At 51.5% G+C, this 19,624-nt stretch overlaps 6 protein-coding genes across 6 annotated transcripts; 2 read left to right on the forward strand and 4 right to left on the reverse strand.

The window, feature by feature from the left end:
- Positions 1-484: 484 nt before the first annotated feature.
- Positions 485-1,304, forward strand: N7511_006056 (O-methyltransferase; the record flags this gene model as incomplete). The annotated part of the gene is made up of 2 exons (XM_057128433.1): positions 485-526; positions 585-1,304. The coding sequence occupies 2 exons, from the start codon at positions 485-487 to the stop codon at positions 1,302-1,304; spliced, it is 762 nt and encodes a 253-aa protein (XP_056982989.1).
- A 403-nt stretch (positions 1,305-1,707) lies between these two features.
- On the reverse strand, positions 1,708-5,723 carry N7511_006057 (GAS2 domain protein; the record flags this gene model as incomplete). Its single annotated transcript, XM_057128434.1, has 2 exons — positions 1,708-3,153; positions 3,207-5,723. 2 exons carry the CDS (start codon positions 5,721-5,723, stop codon positions 1,708-1,710), a joined length of 3,963 nt encoding a protein of 1,320 aa, XP_056982990.1.
- An 812-nt stretch (positions 5,724-6,535) lies between these two features.
- On the forward strand, positions 6,536-9,517 carry N7511_006058 (uncharacterized protein; the record flags this gene model as incomplete). The annotated part of the gene is made up of 7 exons (XM_057128435.1): positions 6,536-6,709; positions 6,778-7,188; positions 7,234-8,038; positions 8,291-8,409; positions 8,456-9,299; positions 9,362-9,438; positions 9,491-9,517. 7 exons carry the CDS (start codon positions 6,536-6,538, stop codon positions 9,515-9,517), a joined length of 2,457 nt encoding a protein of 818 aa, XP_056982991.1.
- A 594-nt stretch (positions 9,518-10,111) lies between these two features.
- Positions 10,112-10,342, reverse strand: N7511_006059 (Maltose/galactoside acetyltransferase; the record flags this gene model as incomplete). The annotated part of the gene is made up of 1 exon (XM_057128436.1): positions 10,112-10,342. One exon carries the CDS (start codon positions 10,340-10,342, stop codon positions 10,112-10,114), a length of 231 nt encoding a protein of 76 aa, XP_056982992.1.
- A 749-nt stretch (positions 10,343-11,091) lies between these two features.
- N7511_006060 (uncharacterized protein) lies at positions 11,092-12,012 on the reverse strand (the record flags this gene model as incomplete). The annotated part of the gene is made up of 1 exon (XM_057128437.1): positions 11,092-12,012. One exon carries the CDS (start codon positions 12,010-12,012, stop codon positions 11,092-11,094), a length of 921 nt encoding a protein of 306 aa, XP_056982993.1.
- A 757-nt stretch (positions 12,013-12,769) lies between these two features.
- sec16 (COPII coat assembly protein SEC16) lies at positions 12,770-18,989 on the reverse strand (the record flags this gene model as incomplete). Its single annotated transcript, XM_057128438.1, is given in 3 exon segments — positions 12,770-13,335; positions 13,387-16,541; positions 16,561-18,989. 3 exon segments carry the CDS (start codon positions 18,987-18,989, stop codon positions 12,770-12,772), a joined length of 6,150 nt encoding a protein of 2,049 aa, XP_056982994.1.
- Positions 18,990-19,624: the final 635 nt, after the last annotated feature.

Here is a 19,624-nt window from a genome sequence, read left to right on the forward strand (position 1 = left end):
GGTTGCGTTTGAAATCATAGACGTAGTGTTATCCTGGAGGACGTAATGCCCAGAACGCCATGGATTGTTTCGACTCCGTTAATGGCAGGGGGCCTACAATGGATTCCCTGTTTTCTGTCCACTAACGTTGGCGGCCGATGACGCTAGTGAGCTAAACGTGCGGGAGAAACCCGTGGCTGACGAGCCCTTACCAGATTGGGTCTAGCAAATCGATGAATGGTAGTTTGTTTTTTTAGGCATTTGCTTTCTTGACGTTCAATCTGCGCAGGCCATCGGAGCTCAGGAATCCGACGCCGACTATCTCGGGGCCGACTGGCACTCGGTGTTCTGCAGAAAGCCCCGAGATATGAGATCTCGCATTCGCGACGATACTCTGCGGACTATACCCTCGACTATATAACCTCACAGGGAAACTCCCTTGGGCTAACCGTGTTCCACGTTCACATCCAAAGTCCCAAATACTCCATTCTCACTATCAATCACTATGTCCAAGCCTTTCAGCCCAAAGCCAACCCCATACTCCCTGGTAAGTCACCGCCACTATCCAAAGCCAATATATCATCAAACTAGCTAACTCCACCCAGGACGGCCGCGAAACCGACCTCTTACACTACATCTACGCACAAGACCTCTCAACCCTGACCAACAACCCCGCCAATATCCTCACCGCAATCAACACGTACAGCACGCAGACCAACGCACTAATGAACGTCGGCCCAGAAAAAGGCGCCTATATCTCAGACCTTATCCAAACCCACCAACCACAGCTGATGCTCGAACTCGGCGGGTACATAGGCTACTCAGCCATCAAGTTCGGGTCTGTAATGCGTTCCCACGGCGGCAAATACATCAGTCTCGAGATGAACCCCGAAATGGCCGCGGTTGCAAACCAGCTGATTGCACTGGCGGGACTGAGTGAGACGGTGACGGTGCTTGTGGGCACGGCGGCTGAGTTGCTGCGCGGGCTGGTGGCGCGGAAGGAGATTGGGCTGGTTTCGATGGTGTTTGTGGATCACTGGAAGGATGTGTACCTGTCGGATCTGAGGCTGTTGGAGGGGCTTGGGGCTGTGGGGGTTGGGTCGATGGTGATTGCGGATAATATTATTTTCCCTGGGGCGCCGGAGTATATGGAGTGGGTGCAGGCTAGTTGTGAAGGGAAGAGAGAGTTGAGTTTGAATGTGGAGGGGGAGAAGGAGAAGGGCGATGCTGGGTTGGTGTATCAGACTGAGGTTATTGAGTTTGAGACTCACTTTGGAGTGGATGGAATTGCGGTGACGAGGGTGGCCGGGAGGGAGGATATCTAGAGGCAGATGCACAACATTCGATGGGCTTGTTTGGAGGAAATGCAATATCATTCTATCAAGATCACTATGGGTATTGTAGTGCTAACTCCGTCCATGTAAAGGGCAACGCAAATAGAGACAGGGTCAAAAATGAAGCAAAACAGACGCAAAACCAGACGCAAAACCAGACGCAAAACAGACACAAACCAGAAGTAAAAACAGAAACGCAAACACCAATTGAAAACTTCGCCACGCTGATGCAAATTTTATCAAACCCGAAATCGAACAAAGGTGGCTTCTATCGTATGTTGCCACGGGGTCTATCAGACCATGAAATGTGAAGAGAGACTGATGCAAACAAGGCAATGAAGAATGAGCGCAAGAAGTGCTAAAGAGTAACGATAAAGTGAGAAGATTGTTAGGGTTATGGCCGGCGACTCCCAAGCCCACGCAAGATGACACGTCGGCTGGTGCCAATAGATCCGATCTCGTCGATGCTGCGCACTTTAGGCAAAGAGTATCGGATGCCAGCATCTCCGATCTCCGATCGGCTGTCGTCGTGCTCCATCAGACCAAGTCCAATAGGCGGCGGGTTGTGCGAGCTGGAACGACGAGTCTTTTGAAGAACGTCCTCGACCCAGGCTTCACCCTCCGGGCTCATGGATGCGTATCGTGCACGTGGCCTTGGGCCAGCCAAGCCAAGCGGAGTGGCACGGTTTTCATGGGGGATGGAGGGGATGGAATTGTTGGCCGGTGAATGCGATTCTGCGATCGAATAGCCGGAGGAAACTGAGAGGCGTCTTCCACCGGAGGCAGGGACGTGAGGTACGGTAGGGGGAGGCGAGGTGAAAGCATGTAGATGACCAGTGGTGACTGCACGGGTGCCAGCGATATCCGATGCATTAGAGCTTCGTCGTGTTTTGCGAACGGTAAGTGATGAAGGAGGTCTCGTACTAAGTACAGACTGTGGCCGGGAGGGGGTGGCCCGGCCGGAGGTGAGATAGGTTGAAGTAGCCGGAGTGAGCATGGCGCCTGGCGAGGAGTAAGATGGGGAGGAGCGAGTTCGGATGCCTTGCACTTCGACACGAGGTGTCTCAGACACCTTGCGACGGCCGTGATGAATGACGTATTCGCGGAGGTATTCGCCCAAGTCAGCCCACCCGCCACCAACGCGAACCATGACCCGCTGGCCAGTTTCGCCGACGGTGCGGACGAACAGCTTGGTTGGTGCGGATTGGCCTCCGTGGTGGAGGTGATATAGCTTGACACAGCTATCTTCTGTTTTGAAGGCATGGGAACGTCGGCGAGCAGCAGGCATCAACATTAAAGACGGCGCAGGGGTAGTGCTGCGAGTTGGAGGACCAGTGGGTGACTCTGATCGGTATCGCATTCTTCGATCCACGGAGGAGGATGAAGAGGAGGTATCTGCTTCGTGGTTTGAGTCGACCAATTGGATGCGGCCGCCAGGGAGTGTATTGAGAATGGAGCTAATCCGTTCGTCCATTTGGTCTCGGGGCTGTCTCAGCTGCTTGGTTGGCGAGGAGGCACGGGAGCCGAACTCGGTGAGCTCTGATTCATGCTCCTCCACATAAGACAGTTCCTGTCTCTTGATGCCCAAACTTTCAAGACTCGGATGAGCAGTCAATCGCTGTCTCAAGCGGAGGGACTTTGGCTGAGCCTGAGGGTCCATGATCCGACCAGATGAATTTCTGGCGAATGCATTCCGGTTGAGTTCAGCAGTGTTGAGCTTCTCATTTTGAGCGTGCAAGTCGGACGCAGACTTGCCCCGTGAAAGTTGAGGGCGACGCGTGGGAAGACGTGGTCCCTGCGATGACACGACTGAAACTTGCTCCGTGATCTTGTTTCGAGACTGGAGTGATGGGTCAGTAATTTGTGGAAAAGTATCAGTAAGTATGTACTCACCTTGGAAAGTGTAGGCAAGCCAACAGATGCATTTGAGCCTTTGATGGGCTGTCTCGACGGAGCATCCGTTGACTCGCTTCCTAGGCCCATCCCCATTCGCTCATTAATAAAGCGCTCAAGAGGCAGACTGACAGTCCGATTTTGCTGGAAGGTTACCCGAAGGTCGGGCTTGAGGTTCTCCAAGCGACGAAGACGGTCCTCTCTAAGAGTGTGATCACCATGTGAAAGGGTGTGTGGGGCTTCAGGATGAGATGGGGCGCTGATGGGAGTTTCGTTCGATGAGGCAGTCCGTAGCCCCGGCACGTCAGGGCTGGAGATGAGCGAAGAGTGGTCCGAGAGCAAGGAACGCACAGATCCAGTTGAGGTCCGACGACGACGGGTGATCTTCGGTGACAGCTGGGGTTCCTTGTCAAGGCTCAATCGCCCCGATCTGGTTTTAGAGAGCTTGATAGGACTTTGTAGCGGTTTCCGGACGGTGCGTGGAGTGTCTGGTTTTTTCACTGGATTGGGAATCTGGGATTTAAAGCCTGCAGAATTTGGATGAGAGGCGGATTCTACAGCAACAGTCTTTTGTGAGGAGTCCTTGACAGAAGACCTAACACGAGGCATTCGGATATGAGATGTACCGGAAGGCAGGTCCGGAGAGAAAACACTGGTGGACATGTGACGTTCGTGTTGAATCTCCTCTGGCGTTTGAGAAGTCTGCTTCACAGATCGGTCGACGAGATGAGACTTGGGACTGTTTTCAGGATCAGACTGGAGAAGAGGAAGAGCAGGTGCAATCTCAGCTCGCAAAACGCTGCCCACAGAAACATTGGCATCTTCAGTGGGGGGGATATCGGTGGACGCGGTGCCTGTCGGGAGTTGGGGCTTGGCTTCAGCTGTAGAAGGTCGCGAAAAGGGGTCTTCAAATACATCCTTATGATCAGTCAATCGGTTTGCAATGGGTGCATCCCGATGGGTTGACCAAGATCCATCTGTCTGCGGAATAGAAGGAGGAATGTTCTCTTTGTCCTCCGAAACAGACCCATTCGCACGAGGTGTCTGGCCTGCGGATAGTTGTCCATTGAGTGACAAGATACTCGATGGAAACTCGGCTTGAGTTGGGGTTGTAAGGTCTTCGGTCACAGCCATATGGACTTCTTGTTTCTCGGCTGTTGCGCATACCGGGGGAGATATTGAGACCTTTGGGTCGGAGAACTGTTCAAGGATAGAAGCCGGAGGTGATGGCTGATCCATTGCAAGGGCAGTCCGGTTTACAGATGGCAGTATGACAAGAGGAGTTTCGTGTGAGAGACTTTCGACGGCACATTCACTCTCTTGCTTGATTCCAAGGGGTTTCGATTCACCAGTAGGCACTGGCTCTGAGAGATCTTCATTGGAAACCGGAACCCGCCGTGTTTCCTCCAATTGCTTCTCGGATTCAGCTTGGGCGGCAGCTTGTGCCTTCGCATCTTGCTGAGCACGCAACCACTGGTTATGAACCTTGTAATTTTCAGTCTCAACGACCCAAGCAGCGAAGTCAGACTCAAGGCGTTCTAGGTCATCAATCCAATTTTCAGGTAAGGAATCTGGTCGACCCTCCAAAGCATCGAGAACACGATCTATCCGTCGCCCAGCCGCGACAACCGCGGACTCCAATCTGACATGGTCAGTAACCAAAGACGCGTCGGAGTATCGGCGGGGGCTAGAGGAAGACTGTGGGGAACGCATTGAATCAAGGGAGTAATCAAGGGCGGACCGGGTCATGGTAAGCTCCCGCAGCAGACCAGGAATCTGGCGTAGAACAAGCAGGCGCACATCCCAGGTAGTGAGCAGAGCATTGAGTCGAGAAAGGAAAGGGAGAGCGCGGAGGATAGTGGCAGTAATGACGGCCGTAAAGTCACTGAGCTGCACATAGCTGAGCGGCGGAGGCGCAGAAATGGAACTCGCGGCAGACGAGGGGCGAGATCTAGAAGGAATGTGGGCATTCAAAACGTGTTCCTTCAGTTCCTCCACGTTGAGATCGTCCATTCCATCGCGGATCTCCTCTATTCTCTTCTCATATCGCTCCACGAGGCTGGCTGGCAAACTTCCATAATAATTGTCATCCAGGTTGTTCTGAGGCGCGACAGAAGAAGGGTCGCTGGACTGAGAAGATGTCTGTGGGGGCATAAAGCCCTTTCCGAGCTTTGCATCCTGCTGGCTCGGCCAGGTCCACAGCTGCACCTCCTTATGCCAGAGGTTTAAGTTCTGGGCGGCTACAGCGGCACGGATCCCTAGAGCGCGCTCCGCAGGTGAGACCTGGGAAATACTCTCTGAGAGGATGTCATGGGCGCCTTTCTCGTTGGAGGGTACAGCGTCGGTAGAGGTAAGAGCGTGGAGGGTCGATTCAGGGGAGAGATTGCTGAGGAGAGGATCGAGTTTCTGGTAGAGAGGAGTACGTCGCTGAGGCGAGGTTGAACGAGAGTTATCACGAGAGTGGACGGGGGAGAGGCGGATGAGTGGGCGATTGGGGTTTATTCGACTGGCTGCCATTCCGAACGTTCAACCTAGGTCTTGGGCGCAACAAGCATCGACGGGCTCAAGTGTAGCATAAGAATGATGAGGTCTAAGTGAGTGAGTGGACTGTCGAACCCGCATGCTGAGACGCGCGTTGCACGGTGAGAGAACAAGCTGCAAGCTTGAGTGGCAGGGAGCGGGAGCTCTGCAGCCAAGAAAGAGAGGCGGGAGAGGTTGGAAAAAAGAACAGAAGAGGCAGAACCAACGAACAAACGAGGCGCAGGCAGGGAAATATAGAGAAAAAGAGCGTGAGTATCCCTTTCGGAGGATTAAGTGAAGCTGAAATTATTTTGGAGATATCTGGAGATCAGGGGGTGGAGCACGTCCCGGCGATCCCGTTCGCGCTTGAGTTTCGGAGTCACGAGATTTGATGTTTACTTCGTTTCTTCGTACTATAAACTCGACGAATATCCTGCTCTTCGATGCTCTTCGATGCTCTTTAGCTTTGATTTCTTGCAGCCAAGTTGCTCGGGCAACTTGTATCTGGTAACTTCCAGCTTCCTAGAAACCGATATATCACATCTCATCGATTATAATAGCCCAAAGCAAGGGATATAGACAGACCTGGTAGAAAATACAAATAGATCAATTCAATAGTAGATGAATAGCAAATATATATCTAATAGTTAACCCTATCCAATACGGTATTTATCATCTAGGAGCCAAATCGATCATAATGCGGTCATGGTGGCGTGCTCCTAGGGCTCGGAACTGAAGGAGCAGAAACGATCGGTTCTTCAGACTCCCTCAAAGAATCAGGAAATCGGCTTCTGCACTCCAAGCCTGTCATGCAAGGGTTCCGCTACCGGCCAGAGATGATGCAGGGTGTGCCCGAGGAGCTCACTCAATCTCTGAAGCAATATGAGGATTGGTTCCTAGTGGGTGCCGAAAAATTGAAGGAGATCACTGCGCATTTTGTCGAGGAACTAGCCAAGGGTCTTTCAGTCGAGGGCGGATCTATTGTCAGTACCATGTGGACCGGAATTATGGGAATACTTCTGTATGCTGACTTGCATGTTGACGTGCATAGCCAATGGACGTCACTTGGGTCACTAAACTGCCCACTGGGCGTGAGAGGGGACAGATTCTGACGGTTGATATGGGAGGAACGAATCTTAGGGTATGTGAGGTGTGTCTTGGGGCCGGAAAAGGAGACTTTGAGCAGATCCAGCGGAAATACAAGCTTCCAGATGAAGTCAAGACGTGCACAAGCGAAGTATTGTGGGACTTTATTGCCGAGAAATTGGCATCGTTTCTCGAAGATCATCATGCTGGTAGGATATCAAAAGAACCGCTTCCAATGTCCTTTACCTTTTCATTTCCGGTCGACCAGAGATCCATTCGGAGTGGCATTTTGCAGCGGTGGACCAAAAACTTCAACGTGCCGGGAGTGGAGGGGAATGATGTAGTACCACAACTCGAAGCTGCATTAAAAAAACAAGTAAGATCTGATCTGCAGTTGAAAGGCGGTAGCTGACTCCAACAGAATGTTCCATTGAAAGTGGTTGCCCTGATCAACGACACGACGGGGACACTCGTTGCATCACATTATCGAGATCCTCAGATAAAGATCGGCAGCATCTTCAGCACAGGATGCAACGCAGCATATATGGAAGACTGCCGTTCTATCCCCAAGCTCCGCGATTCGGGATTGCCAGAAGACGGAACTGTAATAATCAATACCGAGTATGGCGCATTCGACAATGAGCGTAAGGTGCTCCCATTGACGCCATTTGATCACCAAATAGACAAGCAGTCCGTTCGACCCGGCACGCAGATCTATGAGAAGATGGTCGCGGGGCTATACATTGGAGAAATGCTGCGCCTGATCCTTATCACCTTGCACGAAGAAGGTAGACTCTTCAAGGGTCAAGACGTGACGCGGCTGCGAGTCGAGAATTCACTGGAAGCCTCCTTCCTTTCGATTGCCGAGATGGACATCTCCGAAGGACTCGTCGATATGAAAGAGGAGTTCGAAGAGAATCTCGCGCTGCATCCAACGCTAGACGAACTAAAGTCTTGTCGTTATCTTATCGGGCTCATCGCGACGCGTGCGGCGCGTCTTTACGCCTGTGGCATCGCGGCTATTTGCAAGAAGAGAAATATCCGTCAGTGCCATGTCGGAGTGGATGGCTCTTTGTTCAATAAATATAGCATGTTCAAGGGCCGGGCGGCACAGGCTCTTCGTGAGATCCTGGATTGGCCGTCGGGTGAGATGGACTTGATTGCGCTCAACGCGGCAGAGGACGGTTCGGGCGTGGGAGCAGCTCTAGTAGCATGTTTAACTCTTGGTAAGGATGAACTAGCAGAATGCGATCTGCCTGGAAAATAGAAGAAATAGAATAGGATCAACGAACGTGAAGTCAAGAGAGAAGAAAGAGAGAGAGAAGAGAGAAGAGCAGTCGATAGAGAAATGATAGCGATAAGAACTTCTTCCTCCGTCAACAACTGAGCCATGCGGTTTCGAGCTCAATTGCGAGACACCAGAGTATTCTCCAGTAAGTCGAGTCAGTTGCAGACATCACAGTAGCTTATATCAACAGAACTCACCGCGTCCTTGTCCTCGTTGGGCAAGGTATGCTGGATGCGCCTGGAACATGAGGTGATCCGTTTCACCATCATCCCCGATCAAGGCACGCAAGTGTGGGCAACCATCCCAGTTGTACGATAAACCCCTAGTCAAATCAGCACCCAAGTTGACTGTTTAGGGCGCAATCTTCGACGACTCAACATACGAGCTGGAGTCCAACTCGGACGCCATCAACCTAGAAATTAACGTCAGCGTACTTAACCGCGCCTTACGTTCAGCATGGGGCGCATCATCCTCCCAATTACGCTTGACAAAGAAAGACAAAACACCAATTTTGGCATTAACAGTTCTCTCTTCCGAGTGGACCGAAGGAAACATGGCCCTCGCCACTACAGATGAAGCGGAGGATCCTGATCACCCTCCCGAAGGCCCAAACGAAACAATAGGCGAAAAGGGCCCCCGAGAACGCCAAACCTATGTAACCCAAGAAATCCCCATCAAAATTCTTCACGAAGTGGCCGTGGAGGGTCTCCACGAACCGCACTGCCCAGACCCAGAAGTGCACATCATCCTCCCAAACCTGTCCCATTTAAAAAGTATCTCAGACCGCTTTACCAAATTAGCCTCGTCAGATTCCAAAAGCCACCAACCAGGCGTGATGGCAGTCGATGCACCGGGGATGCACACAATCTCATTCGGCGGTGAAAATGACAAAACCAGCGCAACGACATCATCCACAAACAACGCTCCAAAACTAGAGCTATCAGCTAACATGCATGGCTCATTACGGCTAGCCATTGCCACAGATGAGATTCGTATTGCGAGTGTTTGGTCTGATCTTGTGAACCCGCCGCTGGCCGCTGGGCAGATGACGCAGGAGGAAATTGATCGGCTTCCTAGCGAGCGGAATCGCATGCGAGATGCTGACAATGACGAAGAGGGGTGGGCCAAGGTGCGGATTGACGGGAAGGATTGGAGTCGGGTGCTTAGTATTGGACGACTCAGTCCGAAGGTTGTTGCTTGTGAGTTCGATGTGGAGGGAAGGTATAATATGGATCGCCAATGCTGACTCTGCTATGAACAGGTTTCATCAACGAGATGGCCTTGGTCCTCTATGTTTATTTGCCGGGTAGCTGGAATGGGGAGGAATCATGTTTAACGGTGAGTCGAGCCGCACGTCTGACGACTGAGTTTTCTAACGTGATGCGTTTAGTATTATATCAACTCGTTCACAGCTTGATTTCAGCTGGAGTTTATTTGAATGTGACATTCGTATCTATTAAAGGATAACGGCTATGACCAACACCTCCGAACAAAGCGTGGCTCTTTGCTGAGAACTTTCAAGCTTCATAGTGCTGTTATAACCCTATATATGTCGCCTATTATAATACGTATACTCTGACAAATTCATATCAACTCTTTGTCTGGTGACTGCAGAATAGTGGAAATTGACCGTAAGATTATCCTGCAGAATGCTGTGCTAAAATAAACCAAGATCATCACACCAAGAATTCGCATGATCGCATGACCTTCATTGCTGATCAGGATTCATGCTGTTTCAATTCGCCGAATAATTCTAGCAGGATTTCCAGCAGAAAAGTGAAATTGGGGAACATCCTGCGACATTTAGATGTGCACCTTGCAACGACAAACATACAAAAAGCAACTTGGTTACGACTAACCTTTGTCACCACTGAGCCAGCACCAATTGTAGATCCTTTTCCAACTCGAATCCCCGCTAGAATAATTACACTACCACAGATCCAAACATCGTCCTTGATATGCACTTCCTTGCCCCCCTCAGGACCCTTAAAGCCCTGTCGAACAGCCGGGTCTAATGGATGGGTCGCACCGCACCATAAATGCAAACATTCAGACCGAATAGCTCCCATTCACCAATGGTAATCAAACAAGTATCGAGCACAAGAAGGTTAAAATTGAGAAAATTGCGCTTGCCCATCCTGAAATTCAGACCGGGGTCAACAGAGATGGGGCCATCCACGAAGGGATCAGTTTCCTCAAACAGAGCTTCATCTTCCTTCGGGTCTAGCTTCGATGGTGGCATGGAGCGAGGGTAACAGATAATGCTGGCGAAAATGTACGTTGTAAGCATAAGGAGCACCGCCATGAACAGCCAAGGAGTTGCCCTTACTTCCTTCATAATTCGACCTTTCGACGACTTGCGAGAATTCCTCCAGCTGCATTGAATTCATCACAGGCTTTCTTGCATCGTGTGCGGTTGATTTGCAGGTCCTCATCTCATGCGCAGTAAAGCCCCCCGTTGAGCATCTTCTTCCATTCTTTTGAACAGGTCATGCTGTTTTCGGGATGTGTATAGAGATGTCTATGCGAAAATAGAATTGATGAGTTGGGGAAAAGGGTACTTATACTTCAGGGAGTCGAGACGACATCCTGGTTTCAACTATGGACATGAGTCCTGTTCCGTATTAGGTAGGTCAGCCAGCAGATTTGGAATCGACGCTCTGATTGGGAAGTTTGACCGCCGTAAAGGGGAATACGTGCCAGATCAGGCAACTCGGAAAATCAGGGTCCAGCGGGTCCAGGATAAAAGCCTTAACTCCGATTCCTCCGTCCAAACCTGTCAGGGTTGTCTACTTTTCATTCCCCCGAAGAAAAAGTAACAGAGAATTCTCTTCTATAACTTTCTCATCAGGTGGATCATTTGGTAATGTTGTGTTATGTAAAGGGAAGAAATGGGACTCAGTCTTGTTGGTACCTTGCTTCTATCTATACCGTCCTAATCAGATTTTGTGCTTTCAAGGAATACATGGAGGGTCCGGTGAATACTCTTTGCTAGATGAAGCTAAGACTGGCAGAACATTCCATGGCGAACCCAAAACATCGAGCATACCATCCTTGCGACCAATGGCTAAGTTCCACGCAGTGAGGTGCGCCTCTGATCAAGCTTCCGTCAACACGAACACTGCCTGTGAACGCCTTGGTACAGGCTTCAACTTCCTCCTCGGTGGCAACGAAGAAAGGGTCGTCCTCAACAAGAGAAAACATCACGGGCACTGAAACTTGCGCTGCCCACTTCTGTTTCCAAATAGGGAGCCAATCGGTAGCAAACCGAGCTGCCTCCGAAAGAGGACAAGCAGCATCGAGGCGCTCGGTATGCTCCAAAATCTCGGGTTTGAATGTCCCAGGTTTGAACATGACTTTGTTTTTTGCGTCTAGAGGAAATCGAGCATAGTCCTCGTCGACCGGTAGAAATGAAGGAGGATTGCCTTTCATGAATGAGGACTGTTTATCTCCCATACCACTTGCAATTATCCCACCAAGAGGGTAAATTGGTACATCATCTTTTGCATGCAAAGCCGCAGTGATAATACCCGGCATCACTCCCAAGCTATGACACAACAGGATGATACAGTTGCAACGATTTGGTAAGCCGATCTTGCGCCAAAGCTCAGGCAGGATTTGTTGATGCAGAAAGAGAGCAGTTTGTTCGGGAAAGTCTGAATCGGCAGGAATAGGCAAGACAGAGCTTGTTCCACCATAGGAAGGGCGATCAATAGATACGAAAGGCACACCAAAGGCTGCACTGGGGACGGAGGCAGACAATGTAGGAGTGGCATCGAAATACTTGTGATCATAGCACCCTCCATGCATGGCGATGATCAATGGACGGTGAAGAAGAGATGAAGATGGTGGAATAGAATGGACACCTGCCACAATACGATCATCAGAAAGAGAATATTGAAATGGCTCCATTTTGAGAAGAGCCAACGAAGTGTAGCAGACAGCGGAGGCACGATAGAGACAGGATGAACGGGGAAGAACATGAACAATAATTATATCCTACGCGTTCTAAATACTCACAAGTTGCTGACCACGGTCTTTAGGGCTTATCACCGAAAGACATTTGATCTTCCAAGACCCACAAATTCATCGGAAGCAACGGCTTGGGTTTTCGGTAGTTGATTCAACACAGTCTACATTTATAATTCCAAGCTCCAATATCCAAAGTCAAGGAACGAGAAGCAAGATGTGCAAAGTCCAAATCAATTAATCGTTACTAAGACAATCACATGTCAAGGCATGCAAGAAAAGACCACCAGGCCTAAACAAAGTTTCAAAAAGCAAAGGCGTAGATAACAGGGGAAGGTGATATACATGATGCCGGGAGAGGCGCTCGTCACTATAGACGAGCTCGCAAAGAACAACGAAGATCAAGCTATGTGCAAAAGCAATGCTTTGGAGGTTCAGTGAGCGAGAACGCCAGATGAAGTGTCTGTTCGGGGGAACGAGATGAGACACATGCAAGATGCTGAGGCAATGACAAATGCAGCAGATGGGGGATGGGAAGGGGTTGTATTATTGGTGTAGGGGTGTTCGTCAAACGGATCATAGGGTGACAAAATAGAGACATAAAAATAAGAAGCATAATAAAACAAAAGAAATGGACATGACCTACCCAGTGATGGACTGGGAAGGAATACATCGTTGGAAACTATGAGGTTTCCAATGATTATTGGGCCATCACATCGACATAGCGACCCTTCTTCTTGCCGCGGACCGTGTTACCCTTGCGTGCCGTGGGAGCACCGAGCAAATCATCGATCGAACTGGCATGAGTTAAGGAAGATGAAGGTCGGGGAGGTGGCCCACTGGAACTACCAGGCGGCGTTGGCATAGCCGCTCCGGTAGAGACAGAGCGAGGCAGAGGAGGGGGTGCAAGTCCAGAAATACCCGGGCTTGAAGAGAATGAAGGCGGAGCAGCACTCGAAGAAGAGGGGGGTCTGCTGCCAGCAGCCATCGGGGGAGCACCGTTTGGCGGCATACTACTTGAACTCGCGGTCCGACTGGGAGGGGCCGAGCCTCGCGGAGGAGGGGGTGTAGCACGGACTGGAGCGGCGCTATTAGGGTCTTTTTTATTGACCCATTTCTTCAGGTCCTGGTCGTAGTAGAAGGAGCTCTCCTCGCCGAGTTTGGCCCTGATGGGACCGCCACCGGTTGGAGCTTCATCCTTCTTGCCACCGAACCAACCGCCGAACCAGCCCTTCTTGCCGGACTGCTGGGAAGCATCGCGTTTAGCTATAGTCATGGGGTTAGCGAGTGTCAACAACTGTGATTCGAGGGACATACCGTCTTCCTCCGCTGCCTTCTTGAAAGCTTCGTTTGCCTTGCGATCATTCTCTGCCTTCTGCATAGCTGCTGCCCGGGCAGCAAGATCGTCGTCATCGTCATCGTCCATGAAGGCCTTTTTCTTTGGCTGTTCCTCATGAGCTATCTGGTCCTCCGTCTCTTGGGCAGAGCTCATGTCCATAGGACCGCCGAGCGGCTCATAGGATGAGGTTGCAACGGGAGGTGCGTAAGGTGACTCTGAATCTGGCATACCAGGAGGCCCTTGGTAGTAAGGGGATTCACTGGCCGAACCACCGAGTTGACCTGGAGGCTGATAGAACAGCCCATTGACCACGGGTTGAGTGGTTGGGTTAGCTTCGGCAGGAGACAAGGCTTCCTCCACCGGAGCAAGAGGAACGTAAGACGACTGAGGTGGTGTTGGCTGATACCCAGATGTGTTTGGGGATCCATATATAGGGCCTTGAGAGATTTGCGAATCGAGCGATGGCGAAAATTCCTGTGAGGTTCGACGTCCGGCAGGAGGGAAATATGGATTGGATCGCTGAGAATCCATCGAAGACCGGCCCTTGAACTGCTCCGGCGATGCGTGGGGGGCGTATTGACTCTGACTAGACGGGTGATACTTCGAGCCACCACTTGTGGGAATTGGCTGAGCGCCAGCGCCAGGGTAGGAGCCATAGATATCAGATACAGATGGAGAACGACTGATGGTCGGTGTTCCCGCCACGTTGGCAAATGGCCCGAAATCCGTTGCTTCGCCGGCCTTCCCAGATCCATTGGAGGCAGCATCACTCTCTTCACCAGCAACAAAGCTATTGAAGCGTGCCCACATAGACCCAGACACCTTTTCCATGCTGGGTCTAGAGATCCAGGAGCCATTGTCGCTCGTAGTTTGACGAAGACGCATAGAGAGCTCTTCCACCTCCGCATAAAGATAGTTATGATGGTAAGGTGAGGGTCTTGTGGATGCCTTTAACGCTGCTGCGACCGCATCACAGTAGCTCTGGGCCTCAGAGTTACAGCCTCGGTCAATGAGACATCTTGCATTCAGTGTCTTGAATGCTAATAGATGTGGCATATTACCCAAGGGGGAGTTTCCCAGAACGGAGGTAGCATACTCGTACGCTTCAGTCAGCAAGATGGCATCTTCATCCATTAGGGACGAAGCGCAACGTTGGTGATCAGCGCCAAGCAGAACAATGTTTGCTTGGGGATCATCTGGTCCACCGAATACCGCCGCTCGCGAGAAGATGAAGCAGACGTGAGCAGCTTCTGTGCGTCCATAGGATGTAAGCAAACGACCGAGGGCAAGAAGAGCTTGGTGGTCTTCGGAGCTCCGGTTGCTCAGCACCAATCCCAGAGTGTCCTTCCACTTATCCAAACCATCCAACACATTCTTGGTAGAGCCATGGCCATCCGCTTTGTTGATTAACTGCAGGCCTGCCCTAGCGGACGGAGGTACAAGCTCGTCAATGCTTTCTTCGATGTTGCCAGCGAATATCTCGTACAGAGCTGCCAGTGATTCAGTGTTTCCAGCTTTTGATCTAACCTCACGTCGAACAAACTCCTGTGTGACCTGTTTCCAGATCGACTTGTCCATGGTGGATGCAATGATCATCGCATGGCCCCATAGACGGCGATCAACTGCGCCCCAGACGGCCTTTTCCCGGTCACCAGCGATTAAGCTAGAGCGAAGCTCCTCCAAGCATTGGGGGTCTACGGCATCGGGCTGCGAAGCAATTTCCATGGGTGAAAATCCAGCCGAAGCTGCGAAACCATTGCCATACGACCCATCTGCTTGAGGGGCTGTCAAGTGGGGGAAGATAGCATGACGAAGGGACTTTTGAACCTCCGCGGAGCCTTCCAGATCACCATCGTTCTCCACTAAAAGCTTGACAACCTTCCAGAGTAAGATCCTTTCCTCATGACGCTTGTGTGCATCAGAATGGACCTGATCAAAAGCCGGAACACCAAGGTTTTCAAAGGCCGCAATTTTGCTAGAAAGCCAAGCAACCAAATCCTTCTTCTTGGACTTCGTCTTCAGAGGACCAGGGTGCTGAACAAGGCTATCAGCAGAGGGAAGATATTCGCTCAGCTGAGAGGTCTTAATTTCTCCTGGGCTGGGTTTGATCATGGGTGCCACCTGACCAGCAGAGTAACGGGGAATGTGCTTCGGGAAACTAGACAACATGGATCCACCGAAGCCGAATTTGAACAGTGGAGCACCCTTCCATCGCTCCAAAGGATCCTGTTCTTGTCCGTCTATAGGAGCAATAAATTCGAGGTGTTGAGTCACCACACGGGTCTGCGAAGGTGCTTGCACGGGAGCATATGGATTCACTGTCTTAGTCGGTGAGCCAGATCCATGCACGGAGGCGGGGCGTTGAACGGTATCAATGTTTTGCACTGAAGACCGCGGGCTTAACATAGCCCGACTTGGTGATTGTGTTTGGGACCTATGAAGAGGGCCGGGCTGGATGTCACTGGGTGGCGGAGAGGTCTGCGTGGCCATAGCCGGTGGGGCAGATGCATAGTTGGACGGGGGAGCTATGCGTTGGGCGAATTCATCAATGTACTCCTGAGGGGCATAGCGACTTTGAGGGGGAGATGCCTGAACAGGCGAGCCAGTACTTTCCCTTCGAATTCCCCCCGCAGGTCCATTCATGTATTGGGGAACACTGGGAGGCGCATTCCCAAATCCAGAACTTTGGGGCCGTGGCGGCGAAAGATTGATCGCGGGCTCTAAGGATGGGGGCTTCTGTGATGGGTTGGGGACGTATGATACCTTTTCATGGTGTGCGAGAGGACTTGAAGTTCGTGGCTGGAAGGGCAAACCATGGCCAGGAACATTCAATGGCAGAGAGGCATAACGGGCACGAGGTGAAGAAGTGGGAGGGGGGGGCAGGGGAGTATCGCGGGAGCGAGGGGGGTTTCGCTGGGGCTTGCAGGCCAGGCGGCTGGGGCGAATACCGCGAAGTAGCAGGTGGGCCGGCAGGAGCACTCGAAGCCAAGCTGGCATAAGGGTCCAGGTGTTCAGGAGGTTGCAATGAAACATGGTTTGGGGCGACGATTGGCACAGGTTGTGGGACCGCTGGTGCAGAAGGGGCATAGTGAGCCTGCGGCGGCGGTAGAGATGGACCAGTGCTTGGCGCCACCTGTGGATTAGGGGTATACCTCCCAGAGCTCGCAGGCCGAGATCTCGGTGGTGCCGATGGTAGCTCCTCATAGAAATTCTTTGGGGCTGGGGGAGGAGCTGTGACTGCAGGCGGGGCGGCTGTTGACTGGAACGTGGTTGGTGTTGGCATTAACGTACCAGGAGCAGCCGGTAGAGGAGGCGGAGGCATGCTGGTGACGGCTGGAGGAACAGGCCGATGAGTGACGGGTGGCTTTCGCGGTCGAGAAATGTCATCTGGAAGGTCGTACGGAGACTTGTAACCCCCCTTGGGCCGTTCAGCAAAACTCTCCCCTCTGGTTGTCACTGGGTTCTGAGGCTGCTGGGAAAAGTATGACGGCATAGCTGCACTGGTTGGGGGTGCAGTCCCGGGTATTCCTTGCAAAAGATCTGCTGTTGACGGTTGGTGAGGTGTATATACGCCAGGCACAGGCAAGGGCTGGGCGCGGTTATGAGGGGCTTGGAACGGACTGTTCAATTCAACTGGAACTCCATTGCGGGCCGGTTGTACTGGTGGCTGTTCAACGGGCAATTCAAGGGCAGGCGGGATAGAATTGTTCTCGAGCAAGATATCGTCATCATCCAATGCCGCCTCCCAACGAGCTGCCAAGTCATCGTCTGGTTCGTCACCCAACTCGGCCTCCCACCTGGCGGCTAACTCTTCCTCCGAAGGTTCGGCTGGAGCTGGCGGTCCAGATGACGCATCCTTCAGAATTTCGTCAAACTGCGCCGCTGCTGAGTTATCGCTCACTGGGGAGTCGATGTCGAATCCAAATGACTCCAGTACCTGAGGGGTACTCTTCCTGCGCAGGTGGGGCTTATCCTGGAGAGTTTCCAGGAGGCTTCCTTGAAGGCTTTCCTGAGGGGTTCGTTGAGGGGCATGTTGAAGGTCCTGCTGCGGGTTCTCCTGGAGGCTTTCCTGGAGGCTATCATGAAGATTTTCTTGGAGCTTTTCGTTCACGTTTTGGGATTTTTCTTGAGATCCTAAAGAACCGAAGAAGTCCTCTCCGTCGCCATCATTAGAAAAAACATCCGCAATTGATTTCTCTAGCTGTACCGGTTCTGTTGAAGCTGGAGATTGATCCAATAGCGGAAGGCCTTCCTCAAACCTCGCCTCTGCCTGTGGAGGAGAGAATATTGGCTTTGTCTGGGTGTTGAGTTGGTTGAAGAAACTATCGTCCTCTGAGTCAACCTCACGGCTCATTTCCTGGGCCCAAGGGCTTTGGGCATCGGTAGGGGTTTCTGGGTTGGCTGGCTGTTGAGTCAACTGGACGTCGTTGGGAGCAGAAGTTGGGTGGACCACAGTCTGGGGTTGAATCCTGGCTTGCGCATTCTCAAATAATGGCAGGTTCTCGGCGGTAGACGACAGGTCATTACTTGGCCCAAATGAGGGCTCCATGACCGCGTCCTGTTGGTTTTCAACAGTATCGTATCGAAGGTTGGTTTGCGCATTATTGGCCAATGGCAGATCCTCATTGCTGGGGAAAGAGTCGTCAATCGGTTCAAAGGCGGACTCAACCTCGACAATCTCGGGTTCAACGCTGGTTTGCGCATTCTCGGATGATGTCAAGTACTCGGTGGCGGGCAACAGTTCATTACTTGCCTCAGATAAGGCCTCAGCAACCGCGTTCTGCTGGAGGTCAGGAGTCTCGGGTTGAATGTTGGCTTGGGCATTCTCGGACGATGGCAGGTCCTCCGTAGTCGACAAGACCTCATTGTTTCCCCCGGAAGTGGACCCAGAAGCCACGATCTGCTCATGAGGTCGGAGTACAGTTTCTGCAACAAACTTTGGTTCGTGGTTTTCTTCGAGCTGAGCGGCGATTGTAGGTTGGGAACTCGCAAGCGGGATTCCAGTCGAAGGCGTGACCTCCTCTGCACTGGGTAGCGAAGTAGTCGTTTCCTCCTCCATCAAACCCCATGGGTCCTCTGTATCCGCATTATGTGCTTCATTTCGTGTTGCTGTTTGATCCTCGGAGATCTCCTCCTTGTTATCATTACTTCCCGCAGGTACCGATTCGGGGGCATGTTCGACAGTTTGCTCATTCGTGGAAGACATGGCCTCCAGCACAAAGGCTGATTCTGAGGCAGTTTCATGTTCCACTGCAACGGGGCTTGTAATATCCGATGCCTGTGTTTCGATGGTAGGAATATCCAAAGATGGGGGCATGTCCACCCCTGGGGACATGTTCACCATCACGTCCATGTTTGTGTATTGGGGCTGCGCGGTGCTTAACTCATCAGACATTTCCCAAGCAGAAAAATCCTCGTCGCTTTGTGGCGATTTCGCGTCGGTCAGTGCCGTCTCTTTCGAATCGTGCGCGATGGCTAAGCCACTCTCGGGCGAGGCGCTCGGATAAGTGCCTTGACTGTCCTCGGGCAATAACGCCGGGTTCCAAGAGCCCTGGTCGTTCTCGGAGGGTTGGGGTGCCATTTTAGCGGCGTGGTACTCGATTGCCAACGTGACTGGAGATGGGGTCGCAGTCCGGAGGGATCAACCTGACACGTCGCCAATGGCGCCTCAGGAGATCAACAATCGTAGAAGAATCGAAGACTCAGTGAGCCATTAAATAGTATAGATATAAGCAGAACAACAAAGCCAAAGAAAAGAAGTAGTCATCAGTTGGCACAGAATACCAAGCAATGATATGCGACGACCAAACCTTGGATCCCGTCGGGGGGTGATGCTGCTGAGTCAGCTTCACTGAGACCCGATTAGGCAAAATCCAAACCTCTCGGATATTGGATGTTCCGTCTCCGCGACAATATTTCCCGAGTCAGTCACCGACACTGTCTAATTGGTTGTTCTGATGCTGGTTATTTGCATTGAAAATGCGTGTTTGGATGTAGATCTTTGTTTTTATGGAGTTAAAATGTGGATGCTCCATGAATGTTCAAGTAAAACTGGCCTTCTTTATGTACCGGCGCATGTGTATATATAGCTGTCCTTCAGGGTGCCTTTTCGACAACGGACACTGAAATCTGAGGAGCCGTATCTACTTGCCTATAATCTTCGACTATATATCTAAATTAGGCGTCATTCAACAATATACCTAGATAACGCAGGAT

This window comes from Penicillium nucicola (assembly GCF_028828085.1).
Source record: "Penicillium nucicola strain IBT 29836 chromosome Unknown utg000006l, whole genome shotgun sequence".
In the NCBI taxonomy this organism is placed as follows: Eukaryota; Fungi; Ascomycota; class Eurotiomycetes; order Eurotiales; family Aspergillaceae; genus Penicillium; species Penicillium nucicola.